The sequence below is a fragment of the Corylus avellana genome, chromosome 4, assembly GCF_965113065.1.
Source record: "Corylus avellana chromosome 4, dhCorAvel1.hap1.2, whole genome shotgun sequence".
In the NCBI taxonomy this organism is placed as follows: Eukaryota; Viridiplantae; Streptophyta; class Magnoliopsida; order Fagales; family Betulaceae; genus Corylus; species Corylus avellana.
The window spans coordinates 35,304,540-35,329,404 of NC_142493.1; the positions used below are offsets into that span (position 1 = coordinate 35,304,540).

At 33.0% G+C, this 24,865-nt stretch overlaps 3 protein-coding genes and 4 non-coding genes across 7 annotated transcripts; 1 reads left to right on the plus strand and 6 right to left on the minus strand.

Annotated features, from left to right (window-relative positions):
- Positions 1 to 10,052: 10,052 nt before the first annotated feature.
- Positions 10,053 to 14,937, plus strand: LOC132178484 (small ribosomal subunit biogenesis GTPase RsgA 1, mitochondrial-like). The gene is made up of 6 exons (XM_088515722.1): positions 10,053 to 10,072; positions 10,153 to 10,216; positions 10,430 to 10,546; positions 14,090 to 14,227; positions 14,340 to 14,530; positions 14,765 to 14,937. Exons 1-6 carry the CDS (start codon positions 10,053 to 10,055, stop codon positions 14,916 to 14,918), a joined length of 684 nt encoding a protein of 227 aa, XP_088371848.1. The 3' UTR covers positions 14,919 to 14,937.
- A 2,788-nt stretch (positions 14,938 to 17,725) lies between these two features.
- LOC148586644 (signal peptidase complex subunit 1-like) lies at positions 17,726 to 18,611 on the minus strand. Its single transcript, XM_088515996.1, has 2 exons — positions 18,505 to 18,611; positions 17,726 to 18,159 (listed from the first exon to the last, which is right to left on the minus strand). The coding sequence occupies exon 2, from the start codon at positions 18,157 to 18,159 to the stop codon at positions 17,884 to 17,886; it is 276 nt and encodes a 91-aa protein (XP_088372122.1). The 5' UTR covers positions 18,505 to 18,611; the 3' UTR covers positions 17,726 to 17,883.
- An 825-nt stretch (positions 18,612 to 19,436) lies between these two features.
- Positions 19,437 to 19,587, minus strand: LOC132180130 (U4 spliceosomal RNA). The gene has a single exon (XR_009440026.2). It is a non-coding gene; the product is annotated as a U4 spliceosomal RNA (small nuclear RNA).
- Positions 19,588 to 20,394: 807 nt separating this feature from the next.
- LOC132179320 (large ribosomal subunit protein uL22y) lies at positions 20,395 to 23,877 on the minus strand. The gene is made up of 7 exons (XM_059592023.2): positions 23,788 to 23,877; positions 23,647 to 23,683; positions 23,485 to 23,525; positions 21,167 to 21,397; positions 20,983 to 21,085; positions 20,829 to 20,896; positions 20,395 to 20,710 (listed from the first exon to the last, which is right to left on the minus strand). The coding sequence occupies exons 1-7, from the start codon at positions 23,788 to 23,790 to the stop codon at positions 20,642 to 20,644; spliced, it is 552 nt and encodes a 183-aa protein (XP_059448006.1). The 5' UTR covers positions 23,791 to 23,877; the 3' UTR covers positions 20,395 to 20,641.
- On the minus strand, positions 21,643 to 21,771 carry LOC132180190 (small nucleolar RNA snoR74). Its single transcript, XR_009440078.2, has one exon. It is a non-coding gene; the product is annotated as a small nucleolar RNA snoR74 (small nucleolar RNA).
- Positions 22,279 to 22,407, minus strand: LOC132180188 (small nucleolar RNA snoR74). The gene has a single exon (XR_009440076.1). It is a non-coding gene; the product is annotated as a small nucleolar RNA snoR74 (small nucleolar RNA).
- Positions 23,067 to 23,195, minus strand: LOC132180187 (small nucleolar RNA snoR74). Its single transcript, XR_009440075.1, has one exon. It is a non-coding gene; the product is annotated as a small nucleolar RNA snoR74 (small nucleolar RNA).
- Positions 23,878 to 24,865: the final 988 nt, after the last annotated feature.

The following is a 24,865-nucleotide window of genomic DNA, read 5'->3' on the forward strand; positions in this document are numbered from 1 at the left end:
CTGTTTAATATTTTTATATTCGGGTCTGCAAGTGAGTTCTCTACGATTGGCAATTCTAGGTCCCGATTACAGGCCGGTTCCGGTTTTAACCGATCCGGTAACCGGTTTTTTAAGAAAATTGTTTTTTGGGCTTATTTTAGGTATTGGGCCTAAAATAAGCCTTTTTTTTTTTTTTTTTCATAAGTTGACTCATTTTTAAAAAAAGCTATTAGTCTTTTGGTCTAAATTAAAGGAGCTTTGTTGTGATTGTTCCAAATAATTATTACAACAATAAATATAAACTACCAACAATAAATAATTTATATATATTCAAACAGTATATTTCATTGTGAGCCTAAGAAATTGTAAGAACCAAACTTTATGCAAAGAAAGGCATCAAATAAGTGACCCAATTGACCAAATTTCCAAATGCTTAATACCCCAACATCAGAAAATAAACAACTACTACAATCAACCCAATAAACCCAACATTAGAATTCCATCAAATCTTGTTTAGATGTTAATATTATACACTAAAGTAACAATATATATAAATATTACAACAATAAATATAAACTACCAATAATAAATATATATATATGTATATAAATATTCAAACAATATATTTCTTTGTTTTCCATTTTTCCTACTCTCCAAATTGACTGTCTGAAAATTTTCAACTTAGCATAATAATATATATTAATAAATAAATATTATTAAATAAAATGGAAATTTGGTTCCCGATTTCCCGGTAAAAGCCGGGTACCAAAAACCGGGTACCGGAACCGTGGTACCCGGTTTTTGGATTTTGCAAACCGGAACCGGAACTGGGTCCCCGGTTTCCCGGTTCCAGTTCTGGTTTTTCGGTAATTGTTGACACCCCTAATAATAAGTGACAAGTGTCATTTGTCACATTTTTTTTTAAAATATTTTAAAAGTCATTTATTACAATTTCACTAATTTTGGAAACCAAACATTAATTTTTAGAAATCCAAAAATGCTTTTTAATACTTTAATAGTCATTTATTACAATTTCACTAATTTTGGAAATTAAACTTTAATTTTTTAGAAATCAAAATATGGTTGGCGGAAGGGTACAATGATATCCCATTTCATTTATTGGCTAATTTCTCATATATATATTAGAAATTCTATGCCAGTTAGGTTGAAAGGCATCTTGATTGATGATATAAGGATTTTCCGAGTAATTTCAAAGATGGTGATTTGGACGATGGATGCAATTAAAGTATGTATGCCATTCATAGACGATCAATCACTCAACTCCAAAAAAAAAAAAAAATAAAAAAAATTACTCAACTCAAATATGGAAGTACTGGCCAAATGAAAAAGAGGTATAAATCAATATCAATATCTACATTTGATGCTCATAAAGTTAGTACTACACTAACAATTATTCTCTTTGTTTTGTTTTTTCTGTTTTTCATTAGTTTTGTGCGAACGCATTAGAAAAATGGAGCTAAAATGTTTTTTCATTGAAATACTGAAGAAAAAAAAATTGTGGAACATGTTACATGTAATATATGATTTAGCATGGGCTATATTTTTGTCAATGTGAACAATTTAACTTATTTTCAATACCCGTGAAATGCAATAGGCTGTCGGTGACATACTCAGAGAGCAGGTAAGCATCTCAAATATTTTGATTAACCAAACTATATTGAACTGAGACTAGACTAATAAATTAAATTTTTAGACATCATTTCGTTCCATAAGGTACCATCACAGGTGTTGTATTTATTGCAATTAAAACTAATTATTATTTACGTATACAATAAATCAAGAGTCTTGTGATTTCAAGCTATTTACCTTGAATTTGTTGTTTTGAAAAAGTTACTTTTGCTTTATCAATAAATCCTCGTCCAATGAAGATTTTTGATAGAATAACACTAGTTACCATTTTTACCTACAAAATATGAAAGTAATTAGTGAATGATATTATGTAAATAAATAGAACTAAAAAGTAATTAGTAAACCTTTCTTAGGTTCTCATTTTTGGAAAGTTTTTTTGTCTTATCCCAGCGGGCCCTAAAAATAATAAAATGTAAGCTTCAATAACTGACATAAATTTTTTAAATCAATAAGTATTAGAATAAACTTGTTAGCCATAAACTTGTGTCCAATTGGACAGAAATTTCGTCCAAACTTGTTTGAAGGAAATTTCCTTCAACCTACTTTAATAAGTGACAAATGTTATCTATCACATGTTTTTTTTTTTTTTTTTTTTAATTTTTTTATATATATTTTAAAAGTCATTTATTACAATTTCACTAATTTTGGAAACCAAACATTAATTTTTAGAAATCCAAAAATGCTTTTTAATACTTTAATCGTCATTTATTTGAATTTAACTAGTTTAATAGTTTTGGAAACTAAACTTTAATTTTTTAGAAATCCAAATATGGTTGATAACATCCAGTTGGAAATATAAATTTGTGCCTCGTGAGTCAAATTCTGCTGCAAACTTTCTTGTGAGCCATGCAAGAAATCTAAAATTAAATGGTTGGCCAAATCCAAAAAAGTATCAAGATTTGCAAGACGACGTCCATATCACGAATCATATATATATATATATATATATATATATATATATATGAGAAATTCTATATAAGTTAGTTTGAAAAGCATCTTGATTGATGATATAGAGCTTTTCCGCGTAATTTCTAGAAGTTCTTGAGATCTCAAGATCTCAAGATTTAATATCTTAATATCTCGATTTCTCAAATCAGTTTGGAAGAAATTTCTATCATTTTTTTAATATTTTAATAGTAATTTATTACAATTTCCAAACGAGTTTATTCTAACACTTGGTGATTAAAAAAAAAAAAATTGTTAGTTATTGAACTGATATATAACATAGCATTTTATTATTTAGAGGACTCAAGTTAGCAGATTCAGAAGAATCGATGTTCAAGGTAAAATTAAATACTTTTTAAGTTCCTAATGTTTTGTTATATTTTACTAACAAGTACTTCCATATTTTGTAGATAGAAAGGGTATAAATTGTTTTTTGTCAAAGTACTTCACCGGAAGAGGATTCACTAGTAAAAAAAACCCATGCATACGGTTTGACAGTACATCAATCGAAGGTAAATAACTTCAAAACACAACACTCTTGATTTAATCTTTTACATAGAAAATTTAACTTGTGTGTGTAGTAAATGTCGGTTTTTTATTATGGATCTTTTTCTTGGACTTCCTTAGTGTAAAGGGCGGTAAGTGCTGTTCTAGGTAAGCGACCTCTACTCCAGTACACAAACTCGATTTCGGTCAGTAGACTCTAGAAAGATATTCGAAAACCACGAAGGAAAAACCAGTGGAAACTAGATCCTCGAATATGATTAAGTACAGACAGAAATGGGTTAATCGATCTAGACCTGTATTCAATCATATATATATAGCTTGTTCTTTTATTAGTTGAACACTGAGGTTGGCAACTAGAGGTGGAGATCGGGAACTAGAAATACCTCTTTGTCATTCTTAGACCATTTGTATATTAAGAGCTATTTGTGCTTAATCTATAGGCGCATTATGACTTTTTTTGGTGTTAATTGCTCAAGTTTAATTGGGAAGTGACCTCTATATAGTCAGTTATGTTGTTGGAACAAACATTAAAGATTATGTGGCAAGCTAGCATGCTACTGGGTTGTTATCCTTGTAAATGTATCTTATTTATTTATATTTTTTATTTTTCTAATTGCAAATACTTTACTTTTGAAGTGCATTATTATGTAGCGTGCATTTTATAGATGTGGTGAATAAATTATTCATATCATTGCTTAAGGAGTAATTAGCCGGTCTTTGTTGACCTTATGTATGTAGTAGGCAAACAAAACTAAAAGAAGAAATTAAGTAACATTGCAATCATGAAATCTGTCTATAAAATTGATGGAAGTTTATGTACGCGGCAATAAATAATTTTAAAAATTTAAAAGCTTATTAAAAATTGCAAAAATATAAAAATAACTAATAACTAAAAGACTTTAAATATTAAAATGATCCATCCTCTGTCATCTAACTGTGAGATCAAATCCCTGATTCTTATAGAAAATTTGGCTTCCTTTTCCAAATTAGTCGTACCTTTCATTTTATTAGTACTAGTGCTAATATACCAAACCCTTTTGAAACCAGATTCAACAGGATCCACTAGAAGTGCTGAATCAACATGAACTCCACCGGCCGAAACCCACTTTCTCTCTCTCAGAGAGATAATTTATTCATTAAATTAATATTCTATCAAGGAAGACAATATGTAGTTTGACCTTAATATTACAACTTAGCAAAAGAAACTGTGAAAATTGGTGGCATTTTATAGAACAAAGATTCAGGTGACCTCATTCATTTTTTTAGTTATATTGAAACGGGATTAATGTGGCGAAGAGGTTGTCCCTGTCCTATCTTTTCATTCACTTAGACCCCTTATTTTAGCACATAAGCTTAAGAAAACATGCCTAGTGATTTGGGTAGAAGTTTGATATCTCCTATTACATAAAATTTTAGACCCACCATTATCTTTGACATGAATGGGTGAGATAATAGAAAAACTTAACATCCTATATCAATATTTTCCAGTCTTAGTTTCATAACCCTACCAACAAAGTTTTGGGGAAATAAAATGAAACCACTGAGAAAAATACATACGATTGAATAAAGTAAGATTAAACTGAATCACATGAGCATCAACATCCAATCCAATTCTCTATTCTATAATTGACTATTGTTGTCCTTAGAATTTTGACTGGAAGGCTTATAAGATATTTAATTGGGAGATTTTCGCTTTTGAACTTTTAAGAGAATATGCCAATTAAAGCATGGTTAAATCTTATTAATGACATCATTAAAACTTAATTTGGATGTGAGAAGAGGAATGACAACACTTGTTCAATAATAATTGTTCAAATTTTTTAGTTTTTTTTTTTTTTTTTGCTTCTTTTCTTTTAACTCAAATTTAATATGGTCACATCAAATGTCAATGTAATGTTTATTGTTGTGTGGTGTTGTAGAGTGTTGAAGGATATGCGATTTTTGCTAAATACAGACCAAGCAGTCATGAGGAACTATTAAGTTTTTTGTTTTCTTATGTGTTTGTAGTGGATTTCTCAATTATATATTAAATTTAAATTTTAGTGCTTTGCATGTTAAATATTCTTGTAAATGAAAATTTATTTGAAGAATTGGAATATTTTCAATGGTTACGTTGTAAATTTGACAAATATCATTTTTTTTTTTTTTGATAGACAAATAGCTTTTATCATTGAATAAAGATAAATGCTATGTGCCCATTAATTCCTCCATATTTGGCTCATATTATCTTATAAATTTAATAAATCAGCCATTAGATTTGTAGAGTCCAACATTGACTTATGTAGGGTTTATGTAAATCCACAAATCTAATAGTTGATTTATATGATAAGATGAGCCAAATATGAGAAAAATATTTATCCATAACATTTCTATTGAATAAATGTGTTGGTTGGATTTCTTTGAAGATTACATGCTACACTTTTCAAAAAAAATAATAATTAAAAGTTGGTTCTCATAGGATATGATATGTCACCATCGCTTGAAATTTATTATTTTGCAATGTGCCACTATCTCATGCAATAGTAACACATCATTTTGAAAAACCAATTTTTAAATTTTTTTTTTGAACTTTTAGCATTTCTTGTAGTATAATTATAAGTTCTTCCTTCAATTTTTTTTTTAAGTTATAGTGTCAACCTTAAATTCTTTTTGTCTTTATTGTTTTAAGCTAAGCCTAAAACAACATACAACCTTAGGTCCTTTTAATCCACACAGGATATATATAGAAAAAAACAGCCTCCGTCGATTTCAAATTTCGTAGTAAGAACAGCCCCTTTTCCAAACACTTTACGTTTCATCATCAATAAAAAAGTATATTTTAATTGATTAAATAAAATATCATCCACGACATAAAACATCATCTACTACATAAACTGTCTTCGACATGAATGGGTCAGATAATAGAAAAACTTAACCTCATTTCTCCATATTTACAAGTCTGGGGTTCACAACCCTCCCAACAAAATTTGGAAAAAATAAAAAAATAAAAGAAAATAACAAACTATTAAAAAATATGTACGAGCGAATAAAGCAAAATTATATGTTGAAATCATAAGCTACCCTGTAGAGCTTGTTGTAAGCTTTACACACGAGCATCCACATCCTATCCAATTCTCTAATCTACAATTTAGTACTTACGACCACAGTGATTACAAGTAAGACACTTTATGGCTTTGAAATAGTGCAAACTGCTACTGTTATAGCTCCGAGTATTTCTCCTTCCTTTGCAAACAATACCATACATTAATGTTTTTCATTTTGGTCAAGAGTTTCCTAACAAAACACCGATATCAATAGAAACACTTCAAAATTCAAAAACGTAAACTTAAATAAATGCAAAAACCATACCGCTTTACAACAGGGATTCTCAGCCTTAGGCTTTGCAAGACGTCCATATCACGAATCATATATATATATATATATATATATATATATATATATATATATATATATATATATATGAGAAATTCTATGTAAGTTAGTTTGAAAGGCATCTTGATTGATGATATATGGCTTTCCCGCGTAATTTCTAGAAGTTCTTGAGATCTCGAGATCTCAAGATTTAATATCTCAATATCTCGATTTCTCAAATCAGCTAGGATGAAATTTCTATCATTTTTTTTAATATTTTAATAGTAATTTATTACAATTTCCTAATGAGTTTATTCTAATACTTGGTGATTAAAAAAAAAAAAATTGTTAGTTATTGAACTGATATATAACATAGCATTTTATTATTTAGAGGACCCAGGTACAGTAAGTTAGTAGATTCAGAAGAATCGATGTTCAAGGTAAAATTAAATACTTTTTAAGTTCCTAATGTTTTGTTATATTTTATTAACAAATACTTCCATATTTTGTAGATAGAAAGGGGTATAAATTGTTTTTTGTCAAAGTACTTCACCGGACGAGGATTCACTAGTTAAAAAAACCCATGCATACGGTTTGACAGTACATCAATCAAAGGTAAATAACTTCAAAACACAGCACTATTGATTTAATCTTTTACATAGCAAATTAATTAGATTTCTTTTCGATAAATACAGTCCCTAAAACAATAGCATACAACTCTACCTATCAACCAAATCAAATCGGTTTTTCCACCCATAGTCATGCGTCCATCAAGCCTAACGACGATTTGACAACATCTTGTTGGAAATATATGCATGTGCCTCGAGGGTTAAATTCGCCTACAGACTTTCTTCAGAACCATGCAAGAATTCTACGATTAAAAGGTTGGCCAAATCCAAAAAAGTATCAAGATTTGCCTGACATCCATATCACAGAGCATGATATATATATATAAGAGAAATTTTATGGCAGTTGGGTTGAAAGGCATCTTGATTGATGATATGGGGCTTTCTCGAGTAACAACAAAGAAGGTGATGGAGATGATGGATGTTCAAGTAATTATGCCATTAATAGACCATCAATCATTCTACTCCCCACCAAATATGGAAGTACCAGTCAAGTGGAAAACAGGTATAAATCAATATCAATATTTAGTTTTGATGTTCACAGAGTTAGTGCTACACTAATAATTATTCTCATTGTTTTGTTTTTTCTGTTTTTCATTAGTTTTGTTCGAACGCATTATAAAAGAGGAGCTAAAGTGTTTTATCATTGAAATATGGAAGGGGAAAAAAATAGTGGAACATATTACAGGTAATCTATGATTTAGCATGAGATATATATTTTAGTTAAATGTGAATTATTTAACTTATTTTCAATTTTAATTCAGTACCCGTCAAATACAATAGGCTCTCAGTGACATACTCAGAGAGCATATAAGCATCTTAAATATTTTGATTAACCAAACTACATTGAACTGAGACTAAACTAATAAATTAAATTTTTAGACATCATTTCGTTCCATAAGGTACCATCACATGTGTTGTATTTATTGCAATTAAAACTAATTATTATTTACGTATAAATTAAATCAAGAGTCTTGTGATTTCAAGCTATTTACCTTGGATTTGTTGTTTCAAAAAAGTTACTTTTGCATTATCAATAAATCATCGTCCAATGAAGATTTTTGATAGAATAACACTAGTTACCATTTTTACCTACAAAATATGAAAGTAATTAGTAAATGATATTATTTAAATAAATAGAACTAAAAAGTAATTAGTAAACTTTTCTTACTTTATCCTTCTTGGAAAGTTTCTTTGTCTTATCCCAGCAAGCCCTCAAAATAAAAAAATGTAAGCTTCAATAACTAACATAAATTTTTTAAATCAATAAATACTAGAATAAACTTGTTAGCAATAAACTTGTATCCAATTGGACAGAAATTTCGTCCAAACTTGTTTGCTGGAAATTTCCTTCAACCTACTATAATTGTCACTTTTTTTTTTTTTTTTTTTTTTTTTTTTTTTAAGTCATTTATTACAATTTCACTAATTTTGGAAACCAAACATTAATTTTTAAAAATCCAAAAATACTTTTTAATACTTTAATAATCATTTATTACAATTTCACTAATTTTGGAAACTAAACTTTAATTTTTTAGCAATCCAAATATGGTTGGTAGAAGGGTACAACGATGTCCCTTTCATTACATTCTTGATACAGAAAAATAAAGTGTTTTGAAAATTTACCTTAAAATTCATACTTTCTATAAAATTAGTGTTACACATACTTTCACCTTTTATTATTATTATTAATATTTGTTTACAACAAGCATGTATGCTAATGGTGCGTTTGGCATTGAAATTTTATAAATAAAAAGTGTCATTTTAATTTCTGTTTCCCGTACCTCGTTGTAATCTAAATGGAACCAACAAAATAATCAAGCTTTGTGGCAACCTAAAATCTTATCCTAGTGAAAAAATTGACATAAAGCCTTAATGCCTACCTTTGGCTCAAGTAATATTTTGTCGAACTCGAAAGTGTCCAAAGTAAGCAGGGTTGTTGGAAGCTTTACTGCAAAAGATTTTTTTTTACTTCCTTGGAGTCAATGTTCCAAAATTGAAAAATAAGTTGGCCACATAGCTGCCGATTCTAATACAAAAATGAAGAATTTGAGAAATGTAATAAAGAAATTTCATCAATGCTATTGATAAGTCATATTTTTAATAGTAATTGTATTATACAAATTGAATGTCTTGTAAGAAAACGTTATTTACTCTATACCTTGCCCAGATGGTACAATAATTTGCTCTTGGAAACCACACAGCAGTTTAATCAACCTAATTGTGTCCAAAAATTCAACTTATTAGTCTATACTCAGTTAAATGTTCTTTAATTCATTACAATATTCGCGTTGCTTACCTTGTTTCTGAGATGGAAACTTCTCTGCCGGGCATTGAAATTAAATTACAAATGAGTTAAATTGTTCATAAAATAAATCTAACATGTTAAATGGGAGAATACCTTCGACCTCCTCCACCAGTAATATCCCAGATCTTAATGAAAAAACATTTCAACCTCTTCGAATATATGAATTCTGGCAAATCTACTGGAAAAGGAAAGAAATAAAACAAATAGAATAATTTTTAGTGTCGGTTCTAAGATATCATATTAATGGAAGTTTGAAATACAATATTGCATCTTACCATTGGTCTAATTGTTTAATATTTTCATATTCCGGTCGGCAGGTGATTCATCTACGATTGGCACTTGTAGGTCATAATTTTGACTTGTGATATTATCTTAGATACTTGTTTTTATTATTATTATTTTATTATTATTATTAGATTTGGCAAAGTTCTTAAATTTCTAGAAGTTATTGAGATCTCGAGATCTCGAGATCTCCAAATTTAATATCTTAATATCTCAAAATCTCGATTTCTCAAACCAGCTTGGAAGAAATTTCTATCATTTTTTTAATATTTTAATAGTACTTTATTACAATTTCACTAATTTAGGAAACCAAACATTAATTTTTTAGAAATCAAAAAATGTTGAATAACCTATTTTAACCTATTTTCAATAGCCATGAAATGCAATAAGCTGTCGGAGTGTCGATGACATACTTAAAAAGCAGGTAAGCATCTCAAATATTTTGATTAACCAAACTACCTTTAACTAAGATTAGACTAATAAATTAAGTTTTTATACCATTAGGTTGGCTGAACAGATGCATACTTTTGATGCACTGAACAACATACTTCTTCCATTAAATTATAAGGTACATCAATAACAGTTTGTACAACATATAATTATTATAAAATAAAATAAAAAAAATAATTGATGGGGTCAATTCTCACATTCCTCTTTGTTGTCTGTTGTATTAGCATGATGAGCTGATAGCTCATCTATACGTCTAATTCTGGGACTAAGTTTAAGTTAAGTAAAATTTAAGCATGATATCTACTCTTGAGTATTGACAAGACTGAAACAGGCTGATCGTGATATTGATTTAAAACTTGTTCATGGGGAGAGGCCAACCGTTGACCTTCGAGCAACCCAAGTTGAATGGAATGCTTTGGAGTTCGATGAAATAGCAATGAAGGCGAAGGTAGGTAATAGGGCACTAAAGCTTTATGTTAATTTCTTAATTTATTATTTTGTTTGTTCCACTCAGAATACAACAAAGTATGCATATATCAGAAAATATAAGGAACACAATATGCTGCTGAAGAGTTATAAGCAAGGTAACTCAAAAAATATTTTTCATATAAGAATCATTAAAAAATTAGGATATCAATGAATTTAATATAATGAAATAAATTTTTCAGACATCGAAAATACACTGGATTTATCATCGAGTAAGTTGAGATTGTTAAACTGAAAAACATATATGAAACTATATCTTAACCGCAACTTTTTTTTGATACTATAGGTAGATGGAGTCTTTTATAACGACATTACCTTATGAAGGGATGAGCTCAGATGAAGAGATGAGCTCGGATGAAGAGGCTTTCCAACTTTGTGAGCAAATGATTCGACGGAATATAAAAGAAATTGAGAGAGATAATATACTTTATCGTCTCTTTCATAACTAGAATGTCAAGATTTAAAATTGAAATGCCCGAAATGATGTGATTTCACACACTGCCTACCTTTACTTTCTATGCTTTGGATTTTGGCAAGTGCTAAACAGTGAAGTCATTGTTTATTTTAAAAATTGAAAGACTCGAGATGATGTGATCACAATGATGTGTCCTTTAAAAAGGACTCGAAACACATAACAAATTTAATTGAGAATGGACATATGGCTAAGAATGCATATCCTACAGATATACTTGAGTATGTATCTTTCTCTATAGCTGAATTGTAAGAGAGGGGTCAGCGACTTATATATGTTTGCCGCAGCAGACTTATTGTTAAGTACTCAAGAATTATGGGTTTGTCAAACATACCAATCCAAAGAACAAACTTATTATTATTATTATTATTTTATTTATTTATTTTTTACAACATAGTCAACAAAATAAACAAGAAAAAATCCACAAGACCATTTGGATCAAACACTAGCATAAGTCGGTGACTCTAATACCATGTTAAATTACTACTTGTCTTAAAAGCTTAAGATTATAGAAATTAGGAAGAAATAGATTTAATCATTTAATCAAATAATTTAATTATTAACATCTTAAACTTGTATGAAATTTTATCCTCATCTCCTCATTTTGGGATATTGGAAGTTATTGGAGTATTATATGAAATGTCATCAAATGCAGGCAGGTTGAGATATTACCTTATTCGTAATCAAGGAGGAAATTTCAAAATATCAGAATAAGGTCAGAGATTAGTCACCAAAGAGAAAAATTTCAAATGTCAAAATATGGAGTTGTAACTTCAAACTTCAAGTATTGATTCTGTGATTTGTTTCATGAGATGAGAATGGAAAAAAACCGTTTTTGTTATATATATATATAATACACTTGAAGGTAATGTATTGAATTGGTATTTTCCATTTGAATGACATCGATAACACTTAACATTCAGCTGTACATTTGTGGTAAGCTAATAATTCATACTCAATACGATTTGAAAAATATATATTTAATTCAAAAAAGAAAGAAAAAAAAACCTAAGTGACAAAATTGCAAATAATGAATAAATGGACTTAATGATTTGAATTAATACATTGATCAGGTAGCCTACAGTTGTACTGGTTTATTTTGGCCAACCAAATGTTTTCCCAAATTTCTAAAATTAGTTTTCTATTTAAGAATGGGCACAAAAAAATGGGCTTCCGTTAAAATTGTCTATTATGCCTCAAGCCTCACAAACAAATGATCATGTTAAGCCTTATCATTAATAAGCTGCAAGCTTAAAACTACGTGGTAAACCTAATCTTGTTTTGCACACAAAAACTTATGTAGGAGAACCCACCTCATATCCGATGAACAAGAATAAAAGCAAGCAAAAAATACATCCAAGATATATAGAATCAAGAGTTACATGTTTTAATACTTTTACTTAAAAAATCATAAATAGAATCCCATCCCATAAAAAATAAATAAATAAATAAATAAAATCGTGTTAAGCTTTGATACATAATACATGCAAAATGCACTCTGAGAGGCAAGATATTATTCTAAAAACGAAATTTGGTTAGGAATAATTTCAATTCTCATATACTTGCAATTAAGAAATGTCAATTAGTAATTACATGTCTTAGGTCCTTGGGGATGAAAGATCACATGGGTAATGGTAAATTGCACGAGGAATAATTACATTAATTGTTTTTTCCTTTTTAGCTACAAAATATTTACAAATAAAATATGGGGAAAGTAGTACCGTACACGGATCTTCCTATACGGTTTCCAGTTTCTCCTTTTCAAATATATTGTGTGCATGGTACCCAACAATCTATGAGAGTTTTGCTTCATCGTGAAGTTGGTTTTGTCCAAAAATCATAAATATAAATTAGAATCTCCACAACGTTATGTCGGAAAACCATGAACCAATTAGAACCGCCACAGTTAAAAAAAAAAAATTAAATAAAAAAATTGACGAGACAAATAAATAAATAAAAGAGCTGTTTCTAGTGATACAAAAGTAGGGAGGAAAAATTAGTAGGAATAAACATTATTACCATGGACCAGAGCGGTGGTTTGGTAGTTCTAAAGTAATTTTTAAATAGTTAAGAAGTAATAAGGTGAAGATTTGATTGCTGCAATGAGAATTTCGAAACTTGATTAGTCTATTGGGCTGTGTTTGGCAAAGGAGTGGGTCGGACCGGACCCAAAATTTCAAAAAATTCTTCTCAAAATCAACCTCAACATTCTTATTTTTTATATCACATCAATTATTACTATTCAAATTAAAAAAAAAATCATTACAAAACAAAATTTTTCACTTTTTTATACAAAACATTCTTACTTTTTTTTTTTTTCACATCAATCAAATCTGCTACAGTTCCGGTCCACTTCTTAAGTCTACTCATTTGTCAAACATAGCCTTGATGTCCTGATAGAGCTTTGACTTAATTGAACTTGGGTTTTACTGAAGGCTTGTTATTCCTTCCGTTTAGGTCTCACACTTTTAGTTGAAAGTTTTCTTTTGATCAAAAAAGCATAAAAAATCAGCATCCAATCTCCTTGGAGAGGAACAAATACCTCTAGTTGATATCGTTATAATCGCTGGCTCTCATGAGATGAATTCTCATTCTTTGTCGTTGCAATAGATGCTTCCTCTTTTTTCATGTTGGTGTATGTATCTCCCCGGCCACCTCTCATTTTCAAGTCATCTCATTTGAATTGTGAACTGTATATAGAATCCAATTTCCTTGGTCCAGGTAGTTAGTTGGAAGTGCGTTTAATATACAGCTTCACTTCCTTTATTGTCATTTACTTTTATACCCATTCTAACGTCTATAAATAAACAATTCCCTCTTACGTTCATTACAAGTTAATCTTTAACCTAAAGGCTCATCTTATTCGAAGTGAAACACTTCAAATATTCTACCCCGCTTCACCTTCTTTTCCTCCACACGCATGCTCCACTTCACCCATTGGGAACATTATTTTACGAAAATTAAATAAAATTTTTCTAATCAACCAAAAATGTTTTTATTTTTTATTTGATCACGATTTTCTTCAACGAGAAGTGGCAGAGGGAAGCATACTACTCGCCATGTTTCTCGGTTTCCGTTGTCAGAGGGGGTTACCTTGCTGATACTTCTGGGTTTAACCAGCCTAGTTTGATGAAAGTAACAAAACAATCTCTCGCTCAAGCTTTCCTTGAGGTTTGTGCTGTTTATTAAGCATTATGTACTTTGTTTGATTCATTTACATAAGTTTCTTGATGTGGCATTTGTCTGTTTCAATTAATAATAACTTTTTAGCTCCTCTCTTCAGATCCGGAAAGTGCTCAGTGACGGGCCTGATAAATGTTCATTCAATGATTGCTTGCATCTCGGTGAACTAGGGTGTATTGTGAAAGCAGATTGGGAGAGATGCCCATACTATTTTCAGCTTCTTGATGAGATAAGAATCAGGGAAGAATTCCAGCTCAGGACCTTTGGAACCAAAAGAGAGGGTGATGTGAGGTGTGTCAGATTATATATGGAGCATGTTAGTTGCACATTTTTCATCTCTTCATGCTTGCTTACCTATGAAGTTTGATAATTTTTGGAGTACAGATCTCGTCTGGATCAGTTTGTAATGATCCTTGTGAAATCGCTATTTTTTCAATTATATGTTTTAAAATCGTTATTTTGTCAATTACTCATTTTGAAACAGTAAATCTAAATGGACTTAAAAATGAGTCAATTTGTTTGTAGGTACAAGATGGGAGATATGGGTGTTCAGCAAGCAAAACCGGGGTTGGAGCCTAAGAAGCATAGGAGAAAATCTCGTAAGAGCATCAACCAATCAATTATAGATGAGTTGGATGAGCTGGAGGACGATGACGACGACTTGGAAGTGGAAAAATGATCATTTTTTAAGAGCAATGAGGAATAAAAACCAGTAAGATTAGGAAGTTGTCTGCCTCCAATCTAATATTGTAAATAATAAGTTTCCTAACCCTTCTTTTGTCTCAGAGGTTAAGATACATTCATCAGTACAGATTACAACGTGCGACTAATTTGATTTCTCTTTCTGATTAGCTGGGGGGTAATACTTGTTTGATGGCAGCTAATCAGATTTGACATAAGAACTAATCCACTAATTCCGATATTCTTCACTTTCTGCATGCTTGACCCTCGAATTGTATCTGATGCCGATCTTTGTATATGGAACTTTTTATGATTTTGCTAAAGTATTCTTGAATGGGCCAGCGATAATCAAGTCTTTTAATCATGAAAGAGAGTGGCTACTAAAGGCTTACTGAAAGTGGCATATAATTAAGTCTTAACATAAAATTAGCATGTTAGAATTTAAGGGCATGACTCGATTAATTAAATAAATCAAATTAAAATTTATCTATACAAATCTTATAATTATGTCTCAAAATTGAACACGAATCGTCACCCTTACATATATAACCCATTTTAGGAAGGAGGTATTTTTGTTGCACACAGAACTTGAATCGGAAGCTTTAGCCAACATAAATCAAAATTTGTTCCTCAGCAACATCGGTGAAGCAGGAATAAACCAACAAGCTCAGATGTAGAGAAGATAAGCACATTAACTTTAGTAACCGACTAGATGTGTAAATATTTTGTAATTCACTTGAACTTAATGCACTTATCTCTGAAATTCGTAGGATTTTCAGAAACATATACAATCGTAGGACTTCAAGAAACATATACAACTGTTTCCATACAACCAAGAGACCCTTCCTCAATGCTCTGCAAAGGTAGGTCCCTGCTGCAACAGAAGTAGCAAGCTAGCAGCAGCTATTTCGGGAGGAACAGAAGGTGAGTCTCTTTCCATGTTGATATCTATTATTATTGTTGTCAACACAAAAAACATATACCTATTTGCAAAGCTAAGATGAGTATAACAAGAACAATGACATTGTCGCCATAGAGAAGTTAATGGTGAACCGACCAATGGCAGCCATCGCTCTGAAGTTACGCGTTCACATGCCTATTACTGTTGTCATTAATCTACAGATGAGCCATCATGCTTCTACCGCACATGGTCAATACTAGGGCAAGAACTTGCCATGTATTATCCAAATTAAGAAGGGTGCAATATAATCCAATTCTTAATGTTTCACACAGCGCATGCACTTCAAGATTACATCCAACAAATGGCTACACTTTAAGCTTCCAAGAAAGCACCCAAAACTGATGGGCACATTAAGTCTAGGAGCACGGTTAACTCTGTGACATTGGGCAAGTAGAGAAGCCAATGAGCAAACACAGGCATCAGGCATCCTTGACTCATCATTGTTTACATAAGACCTCGCTGCTTTCCTAAAGCAAAAAAGACACCTAACACATCATCCTAGTAGGTGACTCAAGCAACCATCCTCTTACAAAATGACTCATAATCTCCTTGCCGCCAAAGCTCAACAGGGGATAGATTTGCTTTTGGAGAGTTCGACACGTATCAATTTTGTGATCAGTAAGTTAAACACACCACACCAGGAGATCTAACCCCCCACGACCTCAGCCTCCCACACCCTCAAACTACAGCCATTTGGTGAGTTGGAGACCCTATCAATAATCTACCTAGTCTTTATCTCAACAACAATCTAAACAACCAACCACAACATCCAAACCGAAAAATAGGTAGAACATTATAAATCTTTTTTTTTGTTGCCCCCTTAATGACGTGGAATCTCACCAAGGCAAGGCCCTTCGGGCCTACCCCTGGGTTTATACACATCCCCAAACCCCACATGCTAGAACCGTGTATCCTGTAATACAGGAAAACTCCTAATGCAAAATCGAACTCAGAGTCTACGGCTCATGCAAGCCAACCCTTTGACCAGTACGCTGCACCCTCACGGGTATAACAGTATAAATCTTAAAACATAAAACCGATACCTAAAGTCATATTTCTAACTACCATGGGAATCAAGTCTTCAATAGGCAATCAACCCAGAGCTTGACTATTTACATAGATGTATCAGATGTCTCAGAGTTCGACACGTATCAATTTTGTGATCAGTAAGTTAAACACACCACACCAGGAGATCTAACCCCCCACGACCTCAGCCTCCCACACCCTCAAACTACAGCCATTTGGTGAGTTGGAGACCCTATCAATAATCTACCTAGTCTTTATCTCAACAACAATCTAAACAACCAACCACAACATCCCAACCGAAAAATAGGTAGAACATTATAAATCTTTTTTTTTTTTTGCCCCCTTAATGACGTGGAATCTCACCAAGGCAAGGCCCTTCGGGCCTACCCCTGGGTTTATACACAACCCCAAACCCCACATGCTAGAACCGTGTATCCTGTAATACAGGAAAACTCCTAATGCAAAATCGAACTTAGAGTCTACGGCTCACGCAAGCCAACCCTTTGACCAGTATGCTGCACCCTCACGGGTATAACAGTATAAATCTTAAAACATAAAACCGATACCTCAAGTCATATTTCTAACTACCATGGGAATCAAGTCTTCAATAGGCAATCAACGCAGAGCTTGACTATTTACATAGATGTATCAGATGGAGCACATCTATAGTTTTGTCAAAATTATGACCGAGTAGATGGCAAAAGCCACAAAAAATTCACTTCCTCCTTTACCCAGAGAAACAAAACAAAAAGAAGGGAGAGAGAGGAATCTCTCGAAATTAGCAAATCAGTAAATGTAAAACAGTATCAAAACCGATCAAAACCAAAAGAAAATTCTTTCTACCCATTGTCTAAAGGTTCCAAATTCAAGGGCAATCGAGTACACTGTATTATCCAATTTTAGAAAAGCACATCACAAGAACATTGACTTTTGAATCCTAGCAAACGCCAATACTAAGATCATCAGCCCAACTGACCTACTTCTTGGCGGGTTTCTTCTTGGAATTCACGGCTTGCTGCGGCTTCGGATGCTTCTCGGCCTCGCTTGGGTCCAACCAATTGAGTGGGTGGCGATTGAAGAAGGGCCAATTGGGGACCGTCACCAATGTGGTCAGAACCAAACCCCCAGCAAATATTAGGATCATCATCTGGAACGATCCTAATATATATCCCGTTGCGAACGCCACCACTGCGAATGCCAATAGCAGTATTTGCATCAGCTGCTCCGCTAGCTTTTGCCCTTGCCAATCCATCTAACCAGAATCCAAGAACAAGTTAAATGTATAAATTGCCAGATTCTGTCTTAAAACTCTAGATCATCAATCTAATTGATATAGGAACAAAACTTTACGCAGGGAGAAGCTTGGAGTGAAACCCTAGGTGTCCGTTTGGTTTTTACGTTCTACGAGGGTAACCTAGAAGCTTAAAGCTCCGATTAAGTCGATTCAATAGCTGAAGACTTTGAATTAAGTTGTTTTTTTCAGTTCAACAGAACCCAGGAATGGGATATATGGTGAGACAATCTCACTTTTTGTTGCAGTTTTCCTTCGATTTCAAATCAACCAAACAGAATGTGAGAGAGAGAAAGAGAGATGTACCTGACCGAGAATGTGAAGAGAAGAAAATGTGATGTTCGAGCGAGAAAGAGCATAATGAGCACGGTTCAGAAACTACTTATTCTGGCCTATTGGGGTTTTGGGTTAAATGGAACGCAGTGCATCTATGCTTCAGTTGGGATAAAAATATTGCATTTAAGGTCATGTTCATATATATATATATATATATATATATATATATATATAAAATTGAAAAAAATTCGAGTTCTATGGCCTTTTTTTCACTAGTAGTAGTCCAATTAGATTTTGAACAGTTTTTTTCCAAGCTTATTGAAGTATATATATATATTTTTAGCATATATTTTCACAATGCATAAAGAACACTTGGCAGGCAATTATGTAGATTATTCCTCTAACCCACTAGTTATATGTAACGTGGGAATAAGACTATAATTGATCACTTACTAGTTTTATAAGCAGGTTCAACCTTTGCGTCTATTGTGCAGAGAGAAGACAAAAATAGGCTTGAGCCTTAGCTTGTTTACTGAATCACCACCAACTTTTGTTCGCATTGTTCGAGCATTCTCATTTGACAAAAATAGCCAAATTTTATTTTGATTAGCAAAAATTGCTTAGCGTAGATGCTAAAAAGCGAGTAAAGAAGCTCCATCCAATTCAGCAATTTAAAAAAAAAAAAAAATTTGATGGAGAATAAAAATTGAAAAATAAAAATTAAATTAAATTAATAAAAGTGAATATATATATAATAAAGAGCCTGAAAGAGTTAATAGCTACAATTTTTCTTTCTTTTTTTTTCTTTTTTTCTTCATCTAAAATGAAAGCAAAATTAATCGAGTTACGTTACGAATGCGAATTGATCCTAGTTTTAAGCAAAGCCCAAATACAGAGGCCTAGACTGTAAAAGTGAAGGCTTTTAATTTAACTGGACTTTAAACTTTAAACTTGGATTGTAGGGCTTTACCACGTGGGGAGCCCTTCCGGAAATTCTCGACAGCCTAGGCTGAACCTAGGCCGAAGAGAGGGTTTGGAAATAGTTTTCAACCAGCAATAGACGTGCCTCGGTTAGAACCTCACTAGCTGCGTCATTACCCCTAGCACAGAGATGAGTTTGCACTAATTCCTCCATCCCTTCTTATAGGGAGTTTAGGCCTCGCCTACTTCTACGTCCAGATGATGTGGGACAAGTATCTGCTTTCGTGTGTTGCTTTGGCAATCAATCTTTCACCACCTGCGGCCGTTTTCACATCTAGCTACTCAATCATGCATCAAACTAATCAAGATTTTAGCTTTGCTACTTATTGATCTACTTGTGATATTTCCTATAATTCCAATTTAATCATAACATAAAGCAACTGGCCCATAAACGTTTACGAAAAGAAGGGTCTAAATAGACGGTTTGTTCTATGTCTCATGCCCTGGACTCGAAATGAAATTTGAGCACGTTAAAATAGCATGATCGAATAAATTATTTATCTTCAACATGCCATTCTGTTTTCTGGTTTTGCTTCTGTATATCCGGCAGCATTGTTCTGCAAATCGACATTTGCAGCAGTTATTAATAAAGTAACTCTCCAATTCATCTCCCCCCAGTAGCAAAATGGCATTATATTCTTCTCACTACTCTATACCATAACTTCGATGTACAAATGGCCACCCCGACCAGAGGGAACGAGAATAAGCATAACAAAAAGCAACGTCTCGATGTAAAAGAGAGGGGAGCAACCATAGATTCAACAAGAATAAGCAACCAATTATTTAGGTGAAAAGCCCCACTATAACTTCCACTTTTCTTGCCAAAAGAAGACTTGGACTAAATCATTAAGCCACAAAATGTGTATGGGACAAGGAAGGAAACATCAAATATCATGAAAATGTAGGAGAGAACCAAAGGGTAAAGTACGGATGGCAAAATTGATGCAATCTCTAATAGGATTATGTGTATAAAAAACTCCTGCATTCATAGGCCAACAACAAATCTCCAACTAAAATCTCAATGACGTTCGAGCTAAACATAGTTTGAATGAAAAAAACAAAGTCATGCAAGTCATCTAAATAACAGCTCATTCTATATGACAAGAAACAAAACTCATAAAAAGGCAAAAGAGTAGCAGCAAGAAATTCGGGACACCGTTTCAATTGTTTGTTCTCCGACTGCAACTTAAGAGGAAGCACCACTGCGTAGAGCTTGAGACTTCTTAGATTTGCTAGTTGTCAACTGAGTCTCAGGCTGCAAAAACCACGGCAAATAAGAAACAAACGGAACAAAAAAGACAATCAACAAATTCAAATCCTTCAGCACACTGCCACTGTTTCAACAATACACTGAAGCAATAACGATGAATTACCTCTTTCTTGACAGGTTCTTCCTTCTCGGACAAAACCAACTCAATATGGCAAGGAGATGACATATAGGCTGCCAGGAAATAATGCAATACAAAATCAACTACCAAACTAAATAGAAAGAAACAAAATATAGCATTGCATGGATTCAGAACATACGATTAATTCTTCCATGAGCGCGGTAGGTACGGCGCCTTTGCTTCTGTGCTTGGTTCACCTGGATGTGAGATATATGGAGAGCATCGACATCCAAACCCTTCACCTGGAACATTTTATGTACCAGATATTAGTTAAGATTATGGATGAACAAGACAGTAAAAAAGGAAAAGCAGATGTAACATACCTCAGCATTACTCTCAGCATTCTTGAGCAAATCCAGGATGAATTTAGCAGATTTAGCAGGCCAGCGCCCTTGACCATTTGAATGCCTGTTCTTCGCCTGAGCAGTCCGGCCAACACCACGGCAGAAGCGTCGGAATGGGATCGCCTGTTTGTGGGCCAGAACATCCTCCAAATATCTCTTAGCCTTGACCAATGGCAACTTTCTGATCGCAAAGGCAGTCTCCCTAGTGTTCTATAGGCAGACGTAAGGTAACACCATTAACAAAAAGTACATACATTGAAAGGAAAATACAAACTTGACCAATAGATACCAATAGATTACTTTAAATAACAAATTTCAGTACAAGTACAACATCCTGTAGAGTCTCAATTGACAAAAGAACAATTCTAAGGACCAGCTTAGGGAGAAATTAAGAACCAAGGAGAAGAATCATAACATTAATTGAACATCTTAGGTCAAGAGATACACTGAAAAATGCATCTGGCATCATTTACTGAACCTTCAGTCACTAACAACTACAGAGGTTCACCCAATAATAATGCAAGTAATTTTCTTGCAACTTTCGAGAGCAGACTACACTAAAGGCAAAAGGGCCATGCTTTTTTAAGCAGGTTCCAGAAAAGACGAAAACAAGAATCAATACAATGCTTCATTGATGAAGTTTGAAAGAAGTGCAAAGGAGCAAGGCAAAGCCCAAGAAACAAAGAAGTGCGGCAAATAGAACCCTCAAGTACCAAAATTGAAAATATTAAGCATTTCCCCTACTATTTTTTGTAAGTTTCTCTTTTTCCAATATAAGGATCCCCTAATCCTGAATGCGTGTTGTCCAATGTCAAAGGCCCTCTGAATTTCAAAATTCAATTGACCGACACATATTGAACAAATATCCAGCTGGCTGTGTCAGAAACATATCTATATCTCAAACATGTCAAAGTCTGGGCTTTGAAGTATTATTGCACATAGAATGAGATCATCCACAACTGGTGACCAATGGAATAGGAAAAAATACCTCGAATTGGCTTTCATCTTCAGGATTTAAACCATATCTTAAAATGAAACCTAGCATACTCATTCACATTCAGAAATATAAACAGTTTTAGAAATCAAATACCAAATGTTCCATCATTTACTGAACCTTCAGTCACAAACAACAAACAGAGGTTCACCCAATAACAATGAGATTGATGTCCCTGATGTTTACGAGAGGTCCGTTCACTGAGGCAACAGACCCCTGCTTTTTTCATCAGGTATTAACACCAAAACAACTATAAAGAAAGGAGAGATCAAGACCTCACAGCAACAAAATTTCCACATCTTAAATATACATAAACCAAATCATACCCAACAAAGTTACGGAGTTGAACTTGCAAATACACAATTTAGACCAACAAAGGCAGCAAGTACTATATAATCATCAACGCCATGGTATCCCTCAAATCAAGGACCACAAAACAACAGAACCTTGCGCAACTAATTTTCCTGAAATTTACAAGAGCCGATTTCACTAAAGGCAAAAGGGACCTGCTTTTTTTAATCAGGTTCTAGAAAAGACAAAAACAAGAATTAATATGTGCTTAATTCATGATGTTCGAATGAAGTGAGAAGGAGGAGGCAAAGATCCAAGACCTTAAGACCAAATATCTCTAAAATTTTACAACCTTTATTTCATTCAAGAGAAACAAAGTGTGGCAAATAAAAAACCCCAAGAACCAAAATTTAAAATATTAAACATCTCTCTTACTAGTTTTTATGCGTTTCTCTTTTAAAAATAGAAGAGCCCCTAATCCTGACTCTGGTTGAAATTGGTTTTTGCAAGTTCATCTTGGCTTTTATCATCAGGTTTTAAACCATATCTTAAAATGAAACCCAGCATATTCATTCATGTTCAGAACTATAAACTAAATGTTCCATCATTTACTGAACCTTCAGTCACAATCAATAAACAGAGGTTCACCCAATAACAATGAGACTGATATCCCTGACGTTTACGAGAGACCTGTTCACAGAGGCAACAGACCCCTGCTTTTTTCATCAGGTATTAACACCAGAACAACTGTAAAGAAGGAAACAGGAGAAGACCCCGCAACAACAAAATTTCTACATCTTCAATATACAAAAACCAAATCATATCCAACAAAGGCAGCAAGTAACATATAATCATCACATTTTATCGCAAACCAATTACCATAAAACAACATAGCCTTGTGTTCCAATTAATAATTTCAAATTTCCTCAAAGAGAAAAAAAAAATACTATCAAGTGTTAAAGAGCAACCAAACAAAGTTGAAGGTCAAACAGTAGCACATCGTAATAGGCACCTTGAAATGAACCCTGAGGTCGCAGCCCCTAGCCTTGCAGGCTGCATTAAATTCAAACATGAAAGAAACTATCAGATCTGAAATGATAAACGCTGAAACCAAAACCCAAAATACGTAAAAACCTGAGGCGCCCAGAGGAGTAAAAACGAAAATGGTACTTACATTTGGTGGGGTTGTCTGGCTCTCTGGAGTACTTCACCTGAAAAAACCAAATACAGTCAGATTGTTTAGATTAGCGGAGATTTTGAGGACAAGCTATGTTTATGTTGCATTTGAAGAAACGAAAGAGAATAGTCTGGATACCATGGCTGGCGGCTGATGAGGATGAGGATGGTTCAGCTGCCTCGGTGAAACTTCGATTTGCTCTTAAGTAGCAGAGAGGAGAAGAGGAGGCGGTAGACTCGTTTTATAAAGGGTGAAACATGAAACCCTAATGTATTGCTGGCCTTTATTTGGGCCGGGCTTAATTTGAGAGGCCCAGCTAATTCAGTCAGCCCAACAAAAAAACAAAGAAACAAAACGTCACTGGGCCTTCAGGACTCTTTTTCTCTTTTCTGTTTTTTTTTTTTTAAATAAATAAATTATAACGATTTCTTACACAAAACTAATCACAAGATTATATTACGCTAAAGCTCGGATAAATTCCAAATCAATTAAGAAATTCGAACTCTGGCTAATAATATGGGAAGCATATTTTCTTGCCAGTGGAGGCAATTCAATGACTGTTGGCTCCTACCAATAATGATACCAAAAGAACAAATAAAAAAAAATTGAAACAAATACACAAATAAGAGATGATATATAGACAAAGAGTAACATTATACTTCACACCATTATTATATTATTACGTTAATGTGACTTGACATGGGTTAGTAGCCTTTGATTTTTTTATTTTTTAACAAGATTCAAGAGCTACAAACTAATGTCATATCAGTACAGTGTGATTATAGTATTAGAAATAGCATTTCTCATAGATAAATAAATGTCCTACAGAAACGGTGGAGCATATTATTTGGAATTGCGAATCGGCACGAGATGTTTGGGCTGCCTGTAACAACAAGATCCAAAAGTGTTCTAAAATGGAGGTGACGTTTCCAAACATTATTGTGAATTTGGGCAAAAAGTTGGATGATGGGGAGATGCAAATGGTGGTCGTAGTGGCAAGACTTTTGTGGCTACGGAGAAACAAAGTAGTTTATGGAGGAGACCTCACGTCACCAACTCACATTACGGAGACTGCACTCTCCCAACTAGAAAATTACAGTAAGGCGGAACAAGGAAGACCGATGACCAATACTAAGCCTCCAGTGACAGATTCCGAGAAGTGGTGCAAGCCTCAAGTAGGTTTTATCAAACTAAATTGGGATGCGGTCATCGATAT

What these genes read in the sequence shown, in the direction of transcription:
- LOC148586644 (XM_088515996.1), bottom strand. Translation starts at nt 18,159, where the DNA reads ATGGATTGGCAAGGGCAAAAGCTAGCGGAGCAGCTGATGCAAATACTG.
- LOC132179320 (XM_059592023.2), bottom strand. An exon ending in GCCAGACAACCCCACCAAAT is followed by an intron (nt 23,526 to 23,646) that starts GTAAGTACCATT and finishes AATTTAATGCAG; the next exon opens with CCTGCAAGGCTAGGGGCTGC. An exon ending in CGCTCATGGAAGAATTAATC is followed by an intron (nt 20,897 to 20,982) that starts GTATGTTCTGAA and finishes ATTTCCTGGCAG; the next exon opens with CCTATATGTCATCTCCTTGC.
- LOC132178484 (XM_088515722.1), top strand. Translation starts at nt 10,053, where the DNA reads ATGACATACTTAAAAAGCAG. An exon ending in ATGACATACTTAAAAAGCAG is followed by an intron (nt 10,073 to 10,152) that starts GTAAGCATCTCA and finishes TTATACCATTAG; the next exon opens with GTTGGCTGAACAGATGCATA. An exon ending in TTCTTCCATTAAATTATAAG is followed by an intron (nt 10,217 to 10,429) that starts GTACATCAATAA and finishes AGACTGAAACAG; the next exon opens with GCTGATCGTGATATTGATTT.